This window comes from Megalobrama amblycephala, linkage group LG22 (genome assembly GCF_018812025.1).
Source record: "Megalobrama amblycephala isolate DHTTF-2021 linkage group LG22, ASM1881202v1, whole genome shotgun sequence".
NCBI lineage: Eukaryota > Metazoa > Chordata > Actinopteri > Cypriniformes > Xenocyprididae > Megalobrama > Megalobrama amblycephala.
In genome coordinates this window covers 31,042,721-31,065,553 of record NC_063065.1, presented here as the reverse complement: position 1 = coordinate 31,065,553, position 22,833 = coordinate 31,042,721, and the positions used below count along the sequence as shown (strand labels likewise).

Sequence of the window (22,833 nt, the reverse complement as noted above, 5' to 3'; positions counted from 1 at the left end):
CATGTTTTTCATACCCCTCTGGTATGTTTTATTTCTTTACTGATTTAAGTGTGAAAACAATATCTTAATATCTTTTTTGCTTCTCAATATTGTACAAAAGATAAAAACACTGATTAATGTATTTTATTTGATTTTTAATGCATTTTTATGCTATATATGCTATGTGAGTGTACATGATTTTAAACGTTTTACAGAAGTACATTCAAGTATTAAACTTTTAATATGAATAAAACTACTGAGGCCCCATTGAAAAGGCTTACAGCACTGTAAAAAAGAAACATACTTTTAAAAAAAGAGTACTTAACATGGAAATATTCTTTATCAAGTGTGAACTGAATATGTGATTTCAGAACTTTAACAGCAAGCTAACTGCAATTAAATGAAATTGTAGGTAACACTTTATTTTACAGTGTCATTTGTACATATGTTACGTAATAAATTATGCATAATTACATGCAACTAACCCCAAACCAAACCAAACCCCAATCCTAACCCTATAGTTACTTAATATTACTCAGTATTTAAATGTATAGTTTAAAACACCTTAGAATAAAGTGTAACCTAATTATACTATAAAATAAATTTATATCAAATAAATTAAAGTTCAACTAATTTCTGATCCACTTAAGCTGGATCTATATATGTCATTTGTTGAGTTTGAAATAAAGTGCATTTATGGTAAACTAAAATATACTTTGATTTCATTTCTAATGAAACTTATATCATGTATTTACATGCATTAATAAATATAATTTTAAAATATAGCTGCAAGCAGCAATTACGGGGCCAAGCATCAGACCAACAGCAGCAATGAGCAATTAAAGACCTATTAAGATCATTTTAGGCAAAAGTGCTGAAAAATGATCAAAAATGAGGATTTACTGGTTCATCACTTTCGACCAATAGGTGGCGCTGTGACTAAATTAATGTGGTATGGTCAGAATGAAGTGACAATGACACTTGCAAAGTTTGGTGTCAATATGTCAAAGCTATGTTCTCGACATGACCCAAGGAATCAACTGAGACCAGTTTCATTACAATCGGTTAAAATAGTCAAAAGTTATTAGCATTTTTGTATATTTTGTTATAACTTTTGAAACTTCTCAGACTCCTTCAGGTCATTGTGCTGGTGACCCATACCGAGTTTCGTAAAGATACGCTAATGCGTTTGTAAAATACAGCATTTTAGCACAAAATTCAAAATGGCCGACGGCCAAAATGTCCGATATGGGATAACTGGATATCACTCGACTCGTCATGATGCCCTGAATCCAATGAGACCAAATTTATTTATTTATTTTTGGACAAACCCATCAGAAGTTATAAGCAAAAATAGCCATTTTTCATATCTCTGCACCAGTAGGTGGCGCTGCGCTGAAACACTGCATGATGCCTTAGGTCATGCTTGTGATGACATGTACCAAGATTGGTCTGAATACGATAAAGCGTTGCGGAGATACAGCCTTATGTCTATTTTCGCAAGCACTACGTACAATTTGTTGGCATGTTTTACGAAAACGGTTTGAGAAATTGACTTGAATTCCATAACTTTTTGTCGGCATGGTCTGAAGATGATCTGGTTCAATTTTCATGACAAACTCTCAGGCTCCTTCAGGGCATTGTCCTGATGACCCATACCGAGTTTCGTATCCGATATGCTAATGTGTTCGTAAAATACAGCGTTTTAGCACAAAATTCAAAATGGCTGACGGCCAAAATGGCCGATATGAGAAAAATTGATATCATTCGACTCAACATGATGCCCCGAATCTAAAGAGACCAGATTTATGATTTTTGGTCAAACCCATCAGAAGTTATAAACAAAAATATCAATTTTTCATATCTCCACTCCAGTAGATGGCACTGAGCTGAAACACTGCATGATGCCTCAGGTCATGCTTGTGATGACATTTACCAAGTTTGGTCTGAATACAATAAAGCAGTGCAGAGATACAGCTTCAAGTGTGTGTTTTACATCATGCCTCAAATTCGTTACTCCGCTATCTAAAAACGATTTGACACATCGACTTGAAATCCATAACTTTTTGTCAGCATGGTCTGAAGATGATACATTTCGATTTTGGCGAAAATCGGAGCAACGGTCTAGGAGGAGTTCGAAAAAGTAAGTTTTTAAAGAAAAACAATACGGCGGACAGGAAGTTCGGCCGACTATGGCAAATTTGATATCTATGTTCTCAGCATGACCCAAGGAATCTCCTGAGACCAGTTTCATTACAATTGGTTAATATAGTCAAAAGTTATTCGCATTTTAGTAAATTTTGTTATAATTTTGTTTCTAGCCCTTACGGTTCAAAAGCTATTAGCATAAACATAAGTGCAACTTTGGACAGCTGGTGGCGCTAGAGGGATTGATTTAGAGACTCCAAATTTGCTATGGACAAAGGTCTGACTGTCCCCTAACTGTGTGCCAAATTTCACAACTTTCCCGCAAGCGGTTCTATGGGCTGCCTTAGACTTCAAGAGCGGAAGAAGAAGAATAATAATAAAGAAGAAAAAAAAAGAATGCCAACGGATACAATAGGTGCCTACGCACCTTCAGTGCTTGGCCCCTAATAACACACTATGTAAATTATTAAGCATGTGCTTTAGTATTTTAGTCAACATCAAAACAAGTGCATTTGTTTAAAGCACGACAGAAGGTTCTTAAAACATACTGATTTTAATGTGGCATTATTATAAAGTGCACTTTTTAAAAGCAAACTTAAGTTTGTTAAACAGGCATCATTTTGTTTTACGTGCACTTCAGTGGCCTTTATTAATATTATCTGCAATTACAGTGTTGTTTTTTACATTCAATACAATTAAGCACACTTTTTCACAAGGGTTGCTTTGAGTCTCAACACTAAACACCCTTAAAAATAAAGTGCATCAGTGTTTCCATGATGAACGTTTAACATTCGTGAAATCAACCGATCACTGACAGGTTCTTTGGGGAACATAAAATGTTCTTCACTGTGAAAAAGCAAGAATGTATTTGTCTTCTGTAGTAAAAACTGCCAGTCCAGAAACCGACCCTGTATCCTCGCATTCCCTTCTTCAAAACCACAAAGAAACTTAGAGCATTTCAGCCAAACGTTGTTTATATCATGTGGCAGACGAGAGCCTCTGCGGTTACAATGAACCCTGTCAGCGAGGCCTTCCTCTTCAAAATGCCATTTGGCGCTTTTTCATCTAAATAAATGATGCCTCCTAAAATCAATGCATAAAGCAGAGGCAGCTTTAAATCTGGGTTCAAATAGTGTGGGATCGGCTCATAAGGCGGCATGACGTCTCTTCATTCCAGCTTATTTTCAAGGTGTTCTCTCAAAAGGTTAGCTAGGATGAAGCCTGAGCGTATAATTCCTTCAGAGAGCCGCAAGCAAACATGACATTATTGGCGTTAAGGATGAACATGTTTACCATGGATCTAATCTGTTCCTTATTGCTTAATTTAAAACCAATCGCCTCAGACCTCAAGCAGATGAAGTTCATTATTCGGCCGCGTGTCGTTGAGCGGAAGCGTTATTCCTCTTTAGCCTGATGGATTTTGAGCTGATTGTTTTTTGATGTGGTGCTTTTTGAATATTTCAAACTCCTTAAAGAGCAGAAAATGGTTCCTGCAGTGCCATCTGTTCCTGTGCCTGTTCTAATGAATCATTGTTCTGTTTAGCTCTCGCGACGGAAACACCTCTCGCCGTCTGTGTGCCACGCTTTCCCCCTCCCATCAACAAACAATTAACAGCTTTTGAAGCATTCAGAGTTTTTAATGGTGTCGAGGGACCCGAGCAACAATTCAGGGTCATTGCGACAAAAGCTGGAATGTTTCTTTTCTCGCTGTGTAATTAGAGAGGTAAAGATACCGTATTTCTGAGCCGATAATGATAACCGATAATCAACAGGTTGCCATTTGATTCTCAATTACTTGACCTCTTGCGCTCTAATGCGATGGTTAATTTGCGACCACTTGACACAACATAGTCGTTTGAAAGTTTACACTCTTAGAAGAACAGGTTCTGTGTAGAGCCTGAAAGGGTTCCGTCACACTGTGGATATTGAGCCGCTTAGTGGTTCCCATCGTGGGATCATTTCATGGATTTAGTTTCAATTCATTTTTTGTTTTGATTACATTTTGTGAATTTATCAACTTGTAAGCATATTTATCACTAGAAAAAATTAGATAACCTGTTAAGCATGAATGTATTATGCCTTAAATGATTGCATATCTAATTTTTGCATGAAGCGTTCTTTAAAATTGAGTCAAGAACCATAGAACCCAGATGAATGAAATGCATGAAAGTGATCTGACTGACAAATTGGCTGATCTATTTTTAGTAGAGATGCACCAATACTAAATTTTTCTGCCAATACTGATAGCCGATTATTCAGAATGATATCGGCTGATGCCAATGCCAATACCGATAATTTGGAAAAAAAAATAAAAAATCTCTCCAAAAAATGCTGCAAACTGTAACAATTAACAGCAGAGGTATTATATTCAGCTGCTATTTATCTTCAGATATAATAATTACACTCAAATAAAAACTGTAATGTTTGTATAAAACTCAGTTGCACATACTTTAAGGTAGTTTTCATAAACACTTGTCTTCATGACAGATTTATTCATAATTAACAGTAAATAAGCTGACATTGTTCACAAGCTGTTTTATTGACGTCTTTCTGTGGTTGAAACACAGATTAAGACACAATACATTCTGGTAAGTTGTACTGTATCTTTCAACATACCTTTTGATGTTCATGCATGTTTTTGGAGATGTAACTTGTATTAATGTGGAATAAAAGACTTCAGTTTGAACTGATCTGTCACGTCACATTTAAGAGCGTCAAAACTCCATTTATTGTTTGAAGTTCATGATAAAATGGACATAATTTGAACACTGAGGCTGTATTTCTTATCAAAAGTAAAGGAGCACAAAGCTCTTTGCAATTGCACAATTGGTGCTACAAAAAATGTTTGACGTAGCAGGGAAAAAAAATTAGGGGGAAAAAATGCAGACCTGGCAACCCTGGCTTGAACTTCAGGTGATTCATAGGGTCAAATAGAGCCTGCTTTAACGTGACTATTTTTTAACTGTAAATGCGTTATTGTTGTGTTAACTAAATTCAACACAAACAGAGATTTTCTTCACTCATGAGTTGCAGTCTGAACACATTTTTCTGCACCCTTGATTCACAGGATATAATCGTCCCTGATCATCAGCTGTTTTCAAACAGTGGGCAGATGCATGATAGTGATAATAATTGCTTTTATCCGCTGATACCAATTATTGCCGATACATCGGTGCATCTCTGATTTTTAGCACAATGTCTTATAAATGCAGAATGAGACGTGGAGCCAAAGACATGTTCGATTAACATAAAAATTAAAAAACAGACGGAATGCAAGAAAGTGGCCGTTCACACAGGACCACAATCATGAAGATGCAAGTTTTTGGTTTGGTGTTTTTCCATGTATTATCTTCTCAGGTGAAGCGCACATGATGTGTGTGCACATGCAATACAATACATGTTACAAAATTACAAAAAAAAAACAATAGTGCAACCAAATATACTGATAACACTATTAAACATAAAGTTGATAATTGTACTTGTGACCGTCTCTACTGACATTTTTTAATTTCTCAACTGATAACTATTTTCATGTTAAGATAAAAAAATTGCAGATAATAAAATACTTTACAATAAACAATTCTACAATTTTTTTTCTCTCCAAATTTATTAATAAAAATAAATTAAAAACAAAACACTAAATTAAAATAAAGTCAAATCAAGTGAATTTAGTCATTAGTGTTGTCAAAAATACATGTTGATTCTGAATATTTGAAAGTGTTTCAGTGCTCAGTATTGAAAAACCAATACCATCCAGACGTTCCTCTCAGACAGTGAGCTGACACACTGCGTTGTGTGTATTTTAGTTATTTTAAAGTGTGTGTGTGTGTGTGTATTTAAGCATGTATATCCACTGTGTTGCGTGTTTCAGAGCGAAGCGTGTCACGAGTGGCTCGGCTCATGTAAATGCAGTGAACATCTCTGCATGAGTTTAAAGTGCATGTGGGAACCCAATATGTGCTTGTTACGCTTCATTTTCACATCTGAATAATCTCCAGCGTTTCTGTGGGCAGATGATTTCAGCATTTCACTACAATTTGTAATGAGACAAGTTTATAAACCTGAAACATGAACGTTTTCCACAAAATAAAAACTTGAGGATTTCACTATTGCAAGTGAAGACTTATGTATTGAAATTTTACTACTGCAGTGTGAATTAAAATAATGAATAAACTTTTTATGAAATTTTATATTTGAATCTCAGACAAGAGTTTCAATAGATAAAACGCTTTTTTATTATGTTCAAAAGTAAAATAATGTATGCTATTGTTCACATTTGATCCCCTTAATGCGGCAATTTAGATGCAAAGGTAATAGTGAAAAGAGCATGAACAATAAAATATCTACCAATATTAATTATTATTCTTGTTGTTTATTATGCAGATGGAGCTGATTCCAGATCCAGATCCTGATGAAGAAGGAACCAAAATAAGTGTGAGTATGTGATCTGTGTTCAGAAGGCAGTTTCACAATACAGAGCGTTAATATTTAACCCTGTCAGATTTTTTTTTTTTTTTTTAAGAATCTTTAGATAAAAAATATTTAAGTAAAAATCAAAACAAAAAGTTTGCATATGTCTTTTTGTTGAGAATCATATTTGATTCAGCAGGCTTTTATGACTCATATAGTATAGTATAATGAGAATATGGAGGGAAAAACAGCACAATTTCATTTCAGAGGCCGAAATTGAGCAAAAAGATGCAATTTGCATCAGATTCTGATATTTATATGAAATGAAATTCTGATGCTTGTAAATCAACGACATCTGATATAGCAGATACTGAGACAAAATGCATATAAATATCAATATCTGCCAATAACATGTCTTTGTAAGATGATATTTAAATGTTTAGTTTTATGATCAAAGCTGTAGTTTTAAAACATATAATGCAATGCAATAGAATGATGATTGAGAGATGAACAAATAAACCTTCTTAAAAAGCCTGACGATCATATCTGATAATCATGATGTTCTAATAAATGATGTCTGGATAATCAAGTCGCTTCAATCCAGTTGAAATATTGCTTGTTATTGTTTACTTGATAAAAAAATCAGTAAAGATTTGACAGCAGAAAGACACATGAAGCACGAGCTGAAGGACGTTTGTACAATTATACTAAAAGGCTTTTATTTGCAAAAAAAAAATGTCTAAACCATCAATCAGACGACAGAAGCACTGTCGGAGATTGTGTGCGACAGCAAAGTTTTGATCATGTTGATCATATAGAGGCCTGATACAGTAAGCTTTATATGGTTAAATATCTTGATCTTGGCATTTTCTGAGTCAATATTTATGCTCCTATGAAAGGATGTGTGCAGATTCGTGACTTTATGTGAGAATTTGTCTCCTGTTCTCTTCACAGACAGTCAAGGTCCAAGGCAATGACATCTCCCACAAGCTGCAGATCTCTCGGGTGAGCAAGAACGACGAGGGCCTGTACGAATGTCGAGTCACGGACGCGAACTACGGAGAGCTCAAGGAGTACAAGGCTCAAGCCTACCTGAAAGTCAACGCCACCATCCGCCCTCGCAACAGGGCCATTAAGAAGAGCTCGCCGCTGCACCTGACCGATAAGAAACCCCGCAAGAGCAGCTCGGCTCCCGGCCAGGACAGCATGAGTTCAGACCAGAGGTCTCAGTCCACTTCTACCTCTCAGACGTCACACTCCAAAACAGTCGAACACAGCACAGGGTCAGGTGAGAGACTTTCCACAGGCCTTAGAAAAAAAGGTTTGGTGGGGATCCTTATAGAATCCTATAGGGGCTCTTGACTCAATTTCTATATAAGGAGAAATGTCTTAAATGATTGCATAATATCAAAGTCCCTTTCAAGAAAAGTGCATATTTACAACGCCTTGGGGTATCTACTTCAATGAATCCTGAAATCTAAAAACATGCTTGCCGAACTCACAATTAACTCTTTTTAGCTCTTTTCTTCTAAGAGGTCTCCTTGTGTTTAAAAATGCTTGCTGTTTTCCATAAAAAAGGGATTCATATGCATTTGCAAGATTTCATTATTAATCATCAATCGTGATGCAATGGAATGACAGCAAAGATATTGCTGTGCTTAGTGAATAATTTTAAATAAATATGATGCACTTCCCAAACAAAATAAATATCCTTCTTGTGCGGCTAGTGAGTGGCCGAGGCACCAAATAACACTGAAATTAACATTTAAAATATGTACATAATAATGAATATTTGAGCAAGATTTTTATTACCAATCACAGCATGTGTAATAAGGAACGTTTAATTACTTCCACATTAATGGAATTGGAATTCATACTCAAATGGCAACCAATTTGTAAAGTTTGCATTACATAATAATGGGATTGCAATTATAATACTTGTACATTTTCATTGTTATATGAAACGTGTTTGAGAGTGTAGGAAAATAATGCAACCAAAACAACTTGTGTTGACATTTGCTTTTATCCAAAGTGACCTAGCCGTTGCTTTTGCTATCGCCATGATCTACTGTTTGAGCTACAACTCATATCAATATGCTTTTCAAGATTTGCAATATTATGGCATAAATAATGTAATATGTAATAGAGTTGGAAATATGTTTTATTTAAACCAGTAGTGGAGTATAAACCATCAGCAGACAATAAATAGCAGGCCTGACATTTCATTGACAGATTATATTGACCTCAAAATAGCAAATGTGTTCCTCTTCGGAAAGCGAACTCTGCCTCAGTGTTTAATGTGAGATCATGTTAGCGGCGAGAGATTAACATGCATTATATTCATTCGACAAAGAGCTTTCATGCGAACCTGTGCATGAAAAAAATAAATCTTATAAAAACAATGGACCAGATCTGTCTGAATGTCAAATATTACTTAGTGTACAGTGAGATCAAGTTTGTGGTGGTGTAAAATAAATAAAAAATTTAAAAGCGGGTGATATTAATACATATTATCTGGTTACTGCCAACAACAAAAATTCAAACAGACACTTACAAGATCGACAAATGATCAAATACTCATTCAGAATTACACTGAAAATGACATTTATGTTCCAGTTCAGTTACTGAATTTGAATTGGATTTGAAATAAGAGCTAATAAAAATATGTTCTAAGTATGTTTTTCTAATGTTCCCATTGAGTTACTAATGAATGTTATCTCAACGTTATAAAAGAACATTCCATTTTATCATTAGCAAAAAAATATGTTGGTAACACTTTAGAATAACTCACGCTATGAAGCATTAGTTAAGCATTAGTAAATAGTTAATTCATCATTTATAAAACATTAATAGACATTAGTAAGCCATTTATAAATACAGCTATAAATGCTTTGTTCTTGATTTATAAGCATATCTATAATGAGTTTAATAATTGTATTTTCATACTTTATTAATGATCAATTTATCATTTCTAAATTATGTACTACATTATCCACAAACCAGTAATTTAGGAGTTGTCAGTGGTTCATAAGATCATTTAGGAAGTGTAAGTAAATGATTAATAAAATATTTAAATGTACATTTATGCATCTTATTATTTAGACATATAGTATTAGTTACTCAGTGTGTTAATAAATGCTTTATTAACATATTCCTAGTGTCAAAACTACCTCGGTACTAACTTTAAAACATTAGAGAACAGCAGTGCAGAAGATCACTGAACCTTTAAATCTCATTTATAAAAGCTTTAGAAAGCATAAACAGTCCTCACTTTAGATGAGCTCACAAAAATAGTTAACTGACTACTTCTAAATGTTTTATAATTACCTGAATTAATCATGAATTGCAGTAGGAATATGTGTTAATAAAACATTTACTAACACACTAAGTAACTATTACTATGTGTCTAAATAATAAGATGTATAAATTAATGTTTAAATAGTTTATTAATCATTTACTTACACTTACTAAATGAACTACTGACAACTCCTAAATAACTGGTTTGTAAATAATGTAATACTTAATTTAGAAATGATAAATTGATTATTAATAAAGTATGAAAATACAATTATTAAACACATTATAGATATGCTTATAAATCAAGAATAAAGCAATTATAGCTGTATTTATAAACTACTTACTAATGTCTATTAATGCTTTATAAGTGATGAAATAACTATTAACTAATGCTTAACTAATGCTTCATAGTGTGCAGTTATTATAAAGTGTTACCAATATGTTTTAATGTTCTCTGAACGTTTTAAACAAGTAGTAACATTTAATCCAGTTGTTTTGATGTTTTAATGTTTTGAGAACATTATTAAAGACCAGATGACTGTTCTATTAACGCTACTGGAAGAACGTTTATTCATAACTTTGAGAGAACCTTGCCACAACGTTCTGATGATATTTGCTGGGAAAGCAAGATGGTGATTTACAAAAGAGAATATAGGAATGGAAAAAAAATAATAATACTATTGTTTAGTGTAATTCATTTTATGGACCACAGTGGAAAAATACAGAAATCTGAAATTTAAACAGAAAAATGCTGGTGACACTTTACAATAACATCTCATTTGTTATTATTAGTGAATGCATTAACTAACATGAACTAACTATGAGCAATATATTTGTACATCTTTTATTAACCTTTGTTAATGTTAATTATTAAAAAGTTCACGTTAGTCATGAGTAATGTTAACAGATACAACATTTGACCTTAAAGATGACCTTAGTAAATGTTGACATTAAAGGGTTAGTTCAGCCAAAAATGAAAATAATGTCATTAATCACTCTCCCTCATGTCGTTTCACACCCGTAAGACCTTCGTTCATCTTCAGAACACAAATTAAGATATTTTTGATGAAATCCGATGGCTCAGTGAGGCCTGCATAGCCAGCAATGACATTTCCTCTCTCAAGATCCATTAATGTACTAAAAACATATTTAAATCAGTTCATGTGAGTACAGTGGTTCAATACTTAATATTATAAAGCCATGAGAATACTTTTGGTGTGCCAAAAAATAAAATAACTTTTCAACAATATAGTGATGGGCCGATTTCAAAGCATTGCTTCGGAGCTTTACAAATCGAATCAGTGATTTGATAAATGCAGCAGAAATGTTAGTTCATGATCACTAATGAACTTAACTAATGTTATCAATTTAAACCTTATTGTAAAGTGTTACCAAAATACTAATTATGGAACACATATGCATAAACTATAAATATAAATTAAGTATATATATAAGAATAAATTAATCATGTAATTATTCAAGTTTGTCTTAAAGGGGTCATGAATTGAGAAATTAACTTTTCCTTGAGCTTTTGATATATAAGAGGTCATCATACTATAAAAATATCCTGTAAGTTTCAGAACTGAAAAACTTCCTTGTTAGTCGAAAAACAGCTTTTATTGACACCAGACCCAGAGAACGACTGATCCTGTCATATAGAGGTGAAACTCCGCCTCCACAGAAGAAATCAACGCCTACTCCATCATTGCAACATTAGCTCCCGCCCACTGGTGTGTTAGTGAGATGAGGAGGAGAGAAGAGCGATACAGGACTGAAATAACATTACCTTTCAAAGGATCCTTATTTATTTTCAACAATGTGAATGTCTCAGTTGAGCTTTATTTATTAGTATTCGGTTCATTTCACTGTGGATTCTTTGGTCAAATCAATCGCATTTCGATGCAAACAGACTTTTACGATATGAACTGGACAGTAATGCAACAACATGTCAGTAACTGTGTTCATTCTAATGCCTGATCTGATATTAATGATTCATGTACAGTCACATGATCTTTGTCTGTGTGTCAGTAAATCAAACCATCGACTAAACGCTCAACTTCACCTTGTTTCTCTTAGTAGGATGAAAATAATCTGTTATTTAAACATGATTAAATTATATATTTACAATCGCTGGAGCTGTCAATCAAACAGCGCAAGTTTATCAGTGACTGAGTTCTGGACTCGCCCAAAATCCTGTTTTATTCAACAAATCTCTTATTTACATCGCGTTTGCACTGTTGGTTATGATGAAAACATTCGTTAGTGTGCAGAAACTGAGTTGCAATGACGAGATCACTGCTTTCATGAGCTCAACAACATGTCTGTGATCGACTACAATGTTCATCACTGCAACCTTTCATGCCACGATCTGAATATAATGCAGCACTTTTCATGATTAGTTAAGCCTCAAAGTTGTAATAGTAAAAACATGCTTGAGAGAGTTATTCCTTATTTATTTCATATGCAAAGATGTCAGCCAATCACAGCAGTGGGCGTTTACTCTGAAGTCTCACACAGACACGCCCCTTAAAACAGAGCGTTCAAATCAGAGGATAAATTCAGGGTAGAAAAAATGCAGTTTATTTCTAAATTATGACAATTTTAGATGTAAAAATCATACTAACATTATAAGTGCAGCCCAGAAAACATTATAAAACAATAAAACAGCACAGTTCATGACCTCTTTAAATCATGTTAGACTAATGGAACTAAGTAACCTTGGTGAATTTCTTTGAATTGCAATTCAGTAAATTCCTCTTCCTGTCACACTAATTCAGCATCCTGTGCTCTGTGGCCGATTCAATTCAGTTTTCAGCTCATGATTTGAATAGGAGCAAATTTCTAAACCAGCATAGATATCAAATTATTCTCCAACTGATTGAAGAGATAGAAAGATGGAGAGAAAGATCTATCATCAATCAACCATCCACCATCAAGATGATTAAATATGATTGCATAGAGGTTCTTCTAACATATCATTTGTACAGCATGTAAAATGAGTCGAGGTCAGATTATATTATAGGTACATATTGTGTACCTTTTTCACTTCTAACCCGTTTCACTTGAACACGAGTACTTTGAGCTCTTTTAACCTTCCAGAACCTTCACTACAACAACATCATCAGTGAGCTGTAATTATTGAAGATGACATTCTGGCATGACTCATACTCTTCCTTACAGCTAATCAGACGCGACTGGTAATGAACGTATAGATGCGATGCATAATCGACAGCGCATTTCAGCCCAGAGTAAAAAGTGCCGGCAGGAATGATTAATTATTCCCTGCCAGCAGAAGAAGGGAGGGAAGCTTCGGTCCGATGCGACTGCTTGTTTCAGGAACGTTCCCGTTCGGGTTGATCACCTCGGGCCAAATGAGATCTGGCAGAGAGGAGCAGCGGGTCACGGGAGGTTCCTCCTCTCCGGCTCTCCTCCCCGAGATAGAGCTGGAATGAAGCTCCCCGCGGAACATTGCCGTGCTCGGTCTGACAGAAAAATCCCGTAAATGTCACCGTGATTTAGTGAATATTTCATTTTCCATTTCCTCTTTGTTGCCTTGTTTTGGGGGGTTTTATGGCCGATATACATCCTTGAGCTTCCCTCATTGTTTTCTGTAGTGGAGGCAGGAATGCAGTAAGTCGAGAGCGGAATCAGATCGCATTTGCTTTGAAGTCTTTAGGCCTTGCATCCCGCCTAATTTCATTGTTCAAAGGAGGTCTAGAGAAAAAAATATGAGGAAAAACAACAAGAAATGCGGATTAAAAATTCAGGGTTATTTATAGTTCTGTGCGAGAAACGGAACATGAACAAACCTGCTGACAATATGCTGGAAAGTGGATTTTTTGCTATTTTTTTTTAACAAATGTCATCAAAGCATTCCTACACTGAAAAAATCAAATCACTGAAAATTGCCGAATCAACCAAAGTACATTCATTTATATCAACAAATTGTATTTTATTGGGTTAATTCATATAAAAGCAACCACTCTTTCAGATTAGTTGCCGGTTACCTCTTTTTTGCATATCCTTGCACCACTAAAAAACAACATTTTATTAAATTAAACTTGCTTCCAACACATACCTTTCTCCGTAACACATCTGTCAGCACATAGGTGTTTTAAAAATACTCTGAAAAGCCTTTAGAAAAGTGTGCAGGAAGGCTGTGCGCATTAATCCCTTTTCATGGTGTAATGGCAGTTTTCACTTTGATTTATGTGGGGAGGTTTTAGCACAAGGCTTCTGTGAATAGGTAGATAGCGTCGCCTTTATTTATGCAGACCAATAAAACCATACAATTTTGTGGTACCCGGGTGGCTTAGAGTCGTTTTGATTGCACTTTGTTAAAAAAACAGTAATATTAAAAAGAGTTGCACTGCATAATATGGATCTTTATTGAGTGTCACAGGGCTGGGGGAGAGAGAGAGCTGGTATTTACCGTACGGGAGCAAATTTACATACTGTAATTAAATGCTGTCAGGAGATGTGCAGAATGAATGCAACAGCTCACATCAGGGCCAAAATGACCTGGAAAAGTGCTCAAAACTCTTACAGGGAGTTTTCTCTTTTTCTCTTTTTGACATGCGCTATAAACAGTCGACCAATCACAACAGACTCGGCCATCTGACCAATCAGATCAGAGCAGGCTCTCAGAAAGGCGGGGTTTAGAGAGACTGAATCCTTGATTACATTTCAGACACTGAGAAAAAAGAGCTGATGCTACAGTGGATATAATGAAAAAAAGAAGAATTGTTTAAACCTGTTGTAGGAGGAAACAAAACAAAATTACGAACCTTTAACCTGTTAGCCTGAACTCCTGCTTTTGAAAAAATCCCAAGAAATGGTTGACCCAAACTAAAACAAATACAGTTCATGAAGCCTTTGCACTAATATCATAAGTACAGTCTCATTTGAAAGCAGACACTTTGCAGTTTACTGTAAAGTCAAATTTAATTATTGTCATATTGAAAGAAATAGTTATAAATGGCTTCAGAGTTTTGAAAACATTTATTTTTGACATATCTTTATGAAAATAAAAGTTGTAATCTAGAAATGCACTGCAGTTAAAGCCACATGCCTGACCATGAAACATTTAAAATCTGAAGATGATAATTCTAAAACTCTGAGTTTTATTAAATTTTTCTTTCAAGATCATATCATGTGATTTTATTTTTCAGAAAACTCTAACTGATGTTTATTGTCATCTTCTAAGCATCCATTCAGTGTATTGTCTCTATTGTTTTGTGGTGCAAACTGAAGCATTCAGTCTTCCATGCACACATTCACACCTCTCTTTTCTTTTGTCTTCATTATAAATACTGACGACTTTCTATTCACACGGTTTTAATCCCTCATTTCTTTGATCAAACTTCTCACTTCACCTTCTTTGAACCTATCAAATGCCCTCCTTGAAAACAGAAACATTTTACTGTTTGCTCAGCTAAGTGGATAGGTGCATCTTAGGGTTAGCTAGCATGTTAGCTTAGCACACCATCAATACACAATAATTTATGAGATTAAAACCATGTTTTGGCTTCAAACGTACTTTATATCACAAGTCAAGTGTTTTAAATAACCTTCTGTAATCTGATGTGGCTTCAGATTAAAAAAAAAGACAGAAAATATAATATTTTATGTTATTCTGCACAATGATAAAAGCTATGTCGATTAGCATTGCATTATAAATAAAATCTGTCATTATGAAAATACCCAACATGGCATGAAGAACACAGATAAATCATATGTCATTGCAATCTTGTGTTTATTGTCTTCAAAAGTGTCTATCTGCATGTTACAGCGATCTCTGGAAGCCTTTGTCTGATTTCCTGGAATGTCACATGACATGCCTGTTCATCACGAGTGCCATTTATGGACAAAATGTATGAAGCATGCCAGTATGAATTGAAATGATAACATCGGCGCATTTTGGGTAAAAATTGAATAAATATTATTCCTCTGTATAGAAATTTGATATAAACATATGCTAATCCATCAACATTTCTCCAAATGTGCATGTTTTTTAGCTAAAAGCCCTCAGAGGGATGTTGTTTTGTCAAGCATTTTCATGACGATCATACAGGAGTTTCTCAATTCTCAATGAATGTGGCTGACACAAATGTTTCAAACAATCATCAAATCATCATTTTTCTTATTCGTAACTCCTGACACATATTAACAAATTACGGTTACTATAAGATTTTGACAGTAAAACAGCAGTGAAAAAATTGAAGCTTCAAGCTGTCAAGGTGATGCAAAAACTTGAGAAAATGAGATCCAGGCAGTCCAGCAATGATTTTGTCAGAGATTAAATTTGAATAAGTAATAACAAATTTAGTAATTAAAAATTATAGAAACAAACAAATTAAGTAAGTAATTAATAGTTAATAATAAAATTTAGAGTATTGTAAAATCCAGAGTATTGTATCTAATAGATGAAGATCAGAATATACAGAAAGAAGCAACAAAATTAAGACATTTGCAGAATGAAATGAGAGATAGAAGAGAAGAAGCAGAAGAGCAAAGAAAAGCAAAGGCAAAAGCTAAGGGAAAGGCTAAACTATCAACGACTCAGTCCATTTTATACCATAAGCATAGGGAAATTTATGTCCCACTCAAACTTATGTTTTGGTCTAATAAGAAAAGGTCAAATGGATTTATCCATTATGTCATAGACTGGTCAGATGTCAAAAATAGATGAAAATAGATATAGGGGTTGTTTTGACCCCCTTAAGGGAATTTTGCAGATCTTGCATTATCACATGTCAGCAAAAATAGAAACAGACATATAAAAGTACATCAAGTTGAGCAAATGAGCAACTAATTCCGAAAACATCGCTTCTGCAGTACTTGGCAGACGTCCAATATCTAACCACAAACGTGTCGACGTGACCCGTCACACTGGAACACTTTAAAGAACAATTGAATATAACAAGCATACACAAGCATATAAAAGAAGAATAACCATAAAGGGTACAATAAAGAGTAAATACTTGAAAATATGATGAGGATTAATATATAGAGTAGGAGTACATGAATATATGAAATCAAAAGTAATATTGATAAATCATGAGCCATAAATGCATGAATATGAATATTGGCCATTTTGGATCCACCTCAAGGTAATTACATTACATGTAACAGTAACTTTGAGCTGATTCAAACAGAGAGCGCTTCAGTGTGTCAGCATCCTCGTGAAGGTTAGCAGGTTAAAGTAGCATTATAGGGGCATTTTAATGTTTATTTTATTCCAAGTAATGTTTTTTCATGGCTCAATGTCCTATCATTTTTCCCCACAGGTACGAGGATAGCCACAAGTAATGGACTTGCTGTTCTTCTCCTCACGGCCGGCCTCATGAGGGAAGCATGGCTATAGTTTCAAGACAGTGACTCTTTTTCCCAGAATCACTCTTATTTCCGAGCCAAGAGAAAATTGCCTGCTATTTGGACGGAGCAGACAGCACAGTCGTCCCTTACTTCAAACCACAACACTGCACCAATGTAGTCTAATGATCATCACCAGAAGCACTTTTGTTTCAAAAGCCTATAGGAGGAGAAGGAAACTGCCATAGCGGACACGTGCTTCACGCTCCAAATCAAACAGAAGACACAAACGGACACGGACTCGTATGGGATCTTGTGCCCCATATATATTTTTGGTTGGTTTTTGTTTATCTTTTATCTCCAGCTGTGAATTTAATACATTGCTCTGAAGTTCGGAAGAGTCTATATTTGTGTAACATATGAATATATGAACAGATATACAGTATATATATATATATATATAGTATTTGATTTTAAATTCCCTTGTACAGCTGCCATCCATTCATATGCAAAAACAGCCTTGAAAACAAAACTAACAGCTCCACAGCTTAGTACATGTTGTGTTCTGGATCGCTAATTGATGTGGTAAATCACAGTGTTTACACTGCATTGAGCTGCAGTGATTTTCATTCATGCAGATGTTCTTGCTTAAATACATGTGCTTTTCATTTATTTTTGGCATAATAAATGTGAGTATATTCCTTTCGCCCCTCCGTCCTGTTAGTAGCGTTGTATACTCACATGCCCGGTCATGTTCACTTAGCATGTAGCATGTGAGCATAGTATAGTCTATGGCTGGAAACTAAATCACACACGACAATGCCGTTTAAGAGCATCGTTTTGGTGTAGCTGGATTGAAGAGATATTGTTTGTTTGGCTCTCGCTTGCTTTTTGTTGGAGGGGAGGGTTGGACAAACTGAAAGAAAGAAATTTTCTGAGCTTTCAACCTTCAAATCACTAAAGGTGTTTCGTAACCTTCAGTGCTATTGAATGTTGTGATTGTGTCCTCTAAACATCTCAAGTGTGATTCACCTACATTGAAGTGTTGAAGATGATTGCTTTTCACCTCTTGAAGCAACTGTCATTTCCGCCGTGTGTTTACCATCTTCAAAATCGAGTTGCATCATGGATTTCCACTAAAGCTGACAAAATCAATAGCTGTTGACGATTGGTTTTCTCGTCCTCTCTCTTTACTTTTAATTAAAATGGAAGAGCTTTGTACTTTCTGGCTAACTTAGAATGATTTATATCTGCGTTTGTCTTTTTATTTTGGCAATGCAGATCGCAAGTGATATGAATTAGGTACCGTTTTCCCTAAAGCGATGGAACAGTCAGCTTTGCAGGAGACTTTTAAAATGAATGTTTCTGCCTTGTTCTTGTGCCACCAAAGGCACTTAGTCCAAACGAAAATTACTCTAATCATTTAACATCACAAGGAAGATGTTTATTCAGTGACTGGACACAATATGTCACTAAAACGTCCTCTGATTCCCAGAAGAAGCTTGACACATCTTGCTTAATCAGGGCCAGACTGAACGTTTTATGATATAGGCTGCATTAAAGGGGTCATGACATGGATTTTTGTTATTATTATTTTAATATGTTATTTAATATATTATTTTTACACAAAGAAATCTTAATATATATGCAGAAAAACATTTATTTTCAACCCTCATTCTGAGGCTTCCTCTGAAATGATTAGTTCCCTTTCGAGGGAACTCGCACTGCGTCCCGAAGGGGGCGTTCCCATAGCGCCCCCTTCGGGACGCAGTGTCTCGTTCCCTCTCTCAGGGAACTATGGTTATAGTCATAACCTGAGACGTTCCCTTTCAAGGGAACTCGCACTGCGTCCCGAAGGGGGCGCTATAGGAACGCCCCCTTCAGGACGCAGTGTCTCGTTCCCTCTCTCAGGGAACTATGGTTATAGTCATAACCTGAGACGTTCCCTTTCAAGGGAACTCGCACTGCGTCCCGAAGGGGGCGCTATAGGAACGCCCCCTTCGGGACGCAGTGTCTCGTTCCCTCTCTCAGGGAACTATGGTTATAGTCATAACCTGAGACGTTTTTAATGCGTGGCTCCTTTAAGGCTTGTCAGTAAACGCCCACTATTATGATTGGCTAATGTCACTGCATAGGAAACAGTATCAACGCCCACTCGCTATTGCACGTAATGTGAGTGTTTTGAAAAATTATCCATATAAAATCGTCATTTACAGACAAAGCATTATGAAATCATTTACTTACGATTTGTGATGCAGCTGCTGTCAGATCCAGTACAGTCGACTGCCAGCAAAAGTTTCTTTGCGAACTCTCCATTACACTGTGCCTCACTCACAATCTTCAGTCAAATGCTCCAAACAAACATATAATTATCTGACGCAATCTGGTACGTCATTAAAATAAACCATCCACTTGTTTCTGATGCCGAGATCCTTTTGAAGTCACAAACCAGCTGTTTAAACTGGACGTGTGAAAGCGAACGTTCTTTCACTCTTCCATTTGTCGACAGATGTCAGAAACTGAAAACGCATCTGTATGCTGTATCAGTGTAGACAGCATCAGTGATTATAATGACTTGCATTTGCTTATGATGCAATGCTCACATCCAGTGTAGACAAATGTCAGTCGTTAAGCGACTGAACACCAGTGGGCGGGGCATATGATGCGATGATGTATAACTATTGGTCGATGCTTGCTCTGGAGGCGGGCATATGCAAATGTATTTGCCCGTGTGACGTCACACATCCTGCAATATCAAAACAAGCCATTTTTGGTGCTTTATTAAATAAAAGCTTTTTAGACATTTTAAGATATGAAACTTACAAGATGTTTTTATGGTTCAGAGACCTCTTATGTGTCAAATGATCAAGGCAAATTTGATTTCTCATATCATGACCCCTTTAAAATGACATACAATCGCCAGTGATGCCCTCATCACCATATTTTTTAAATCCAACAATAGTGGTTGGAAAGAAGATGGTGACATTTAACCAACACTGTGTTATCAACAAGAACAAGACGTCCCTACAGGAATGTCAAGGTTTTGAAAAGAATCTCAAGCTGCGGTTGATGGAGCTCACTCTGTTTGACATTCTGCTCATGTATTGATGTCTTGAGGTGTTTTTATATAATTTAACCAAAGACTGCTGAGACGGGCACATTGCAGGACTGTTTACAAAACACACAACACCCCCATGTATTATGCCAAATCTATGCTTGTTTTTTGAAAACTCATTTTCTCACCCATAGTGGAGTTGTGCGTATAGTGTTTGTTCCTCAGTTTTGGCTTTCAGGGCAGTTGTATTGGGATTACACTGGGATTAAAGCATAAGGAATAGAATCTCTCAACAGAAAACACAAAAGTAAATGCTGTTAACTTCAAGAAAGTCACATAAGGGAAGGAACCCGTAGCGATTTTTATCCTTCACCAGCAAAATGTCGCTTTTTCACTTCAGCTTTCTGTCAAAACCTCTGCAAAAAAGTAGAGTGTTATGCTGTATTATTAGTGATTAATGACACAAAAGTTGTAAAATACGATTTGAAAAATTGTGCATGGCTAGAATGGAGTAATTTAGGATTTTTGGAACCGTTTTTTTGGAAAATACAACTGTTCACAGTTAGTTCATGTCAGCTCAGGTCCATTAAATAATATAAACAGACACAAAATTGACTTTAATAATGTATTAGTAAATTTTGAAATTAACATTAAGATTAATAGATGCTTTAGAGGTCATTTTAATTGTCCTGTACTGTACTTAACTAATGTTAACATTGTGAAGTGTTAAATGTTTTTTTTTTTTTTTTCATGGTTTTAGTTTTAGTTTCCGTTTTAGTTTTAGTTAACTATAATAAACCTGATTTGAGATCCAATGGAAAGTAATGAGTAATGATGAAAACGTTTCCAATTTAACCCTAAAAGTTCCCTCATAAACGTTTGAAATATGATAAAACGGTTATGCTTTAATGGTGTAAGATACAAATAGTTGCGTGATGTTTACTATCGGAAGTTTCTGGCTTGTAGCTCCAATAGTAACACTGTAATGTAAACTGTTAGTCTGTACTTTGATGGCTGTATGATCCGGATCCTTAAATGAGGTCACGGACCAAAAAATACACCATGATGTGTCTTTGAATAATGAGACGGGTCATGCAATAGAAGGTTGTTCAGCAAGATTCTTGCCAAATTGTACTCCTCATAATTGAAAGACTAATCATAAACCAGCTGGAAGCTCTAAATTCTCTCTAGATTTATGGGCATATGCGACTTTGAGAGCAGCTGCTATCCGAGAGAACTTCGATGGTAATGTACGGCGTAGATTTGTTGATTTGAGTAGGTTTATCTACATAAAACTGTTACTTTAAGACGGCACTTTAAATAGGCCACACGATGATGATGATGAGCCACATTTGTGTGTGCTGTAAATAGACAAAACACCTCATCTAAATCCATCTGCAGCATTTTAACGCTATAAATAAAGTTGGGGTTGTTATATTATAAAGTACAAAAAAACGAACTAATTTCATTAAAAAGTTTATGAAGAAGAGAGTTTCTGATGCCTTGTACAGCCTGTGTAATAGTCACTGTAAAAACAAGCCGCATGGATTATTTCCACTTCTTTACTTTTTTTTTCTTCTTCTTTTTTTTTTTATCTCAGAAAAGAAAAATTGTATATGTGTACGATTACCGTGAATTGAAAGGACAGAAATGTTCCTACGTGTGTTTCTATGTTTCCATCCGTTTGGAGATTTCCATGGGAAAGACTTTCCGTCCGTATACAACACTTGGGACGTTGTTTTGGCCAAACCTCATTGGCTCAATTTTTGGAAAGCAGAACAGCAGCAGCTGAATCTGACAAAAAAACGATTACTGAAGATGGATCTCTGGATGTTATTTTGGATGTTTATGATGTTGATTTCTGCATGAATCCATTCATACTGAAAGAAACCGTTCCACTCGGAGAAAACCCAGGATTTGTATTTCAGAAAGTCGTCCTCCAGGTTAAGATCTTCTTCAACACGGGAATCGATGTATATATGGATCACCATCTTGTTTGAGTCATGATTAAATGTTTACTGGACTCTTTCAAAAACATGACGTGATTTTCATTTTACTGTCATGGCTGAGCAAAGCTGAAGTTTGTATTATAAGACAAAATGAGCCAAATTTTAATAAACTATCTTCACAGGCTGTCTACAGACAGATTTTTTATGACAAGTGCAGTGTAATTTACAGTATGTGGTGTATCAGTTTTCTGAGCTGTTTTATTTTTACTGCAGAAAGGAGCTGCTTGTTTATCATCTGCAGATGTGCTTTAGAGGATCTGATGTTTGAAGAACAGAATTTGAGGGATGATTGATTGAGAACGAGAGGAAAGATATGACACAGTGCTGTATAAACCGCTCAAAGACATTTCCACACCACGCTTATGAAATATGACAATTAAATTTCTCTAAAGCACTGTCTTCATTTTTATTCATTTACCTCAAAAACAAAACACAGAAAGGAGAAATAGACTGGGGAAGCGGCCAATATGTTCCTCATGTTCTTCGAAACACACTTTTTAGAGTCATGATTTGTGGCTTTTTTGGATGCCACCATAAAGAGAAGCTGCTTGATAAAAGTGCTGAAGACCCTGCCAGAAATGTATTGTAGACTTATATAAATCCTGAGAGCTCATGACAGGC

The 22,833-nt window shown here is 35.4% G+C and overlaps 1 protein-coding gene across 1 annotated transcript in view; it reads left to right on the top strand.

The window, feature by feature from the left end:
- The window catches only part of vstm2a (V-set and transmembrane domain containing 2A), a 49,478-nt gene extending 26,867 nt beyond the window's left edge, over positions 1–22,611 (top strand). The window contains exons 3-5 of the mRNA XM_048175239.1: positions 6,511–6,561; positions 7,492–7,825; positions 17,124–22,611. Of these exons, the coding sequence (XP_048031196.1) occupies positions 6,511–6,561; positions 7,492–7,825; positions 17,124–17,200 (462 nt within the window). The 3' untranslated portion in view covers positions 17,201–22,611. The remainder of the gene's footprint in view (positions 1–6,510; positions 6,562–7,491; positions 7,826–17,123) is intronic.
- The last annotated feature ends 222 nt before the right edge of the window (positions 22,612–22,833 follow it).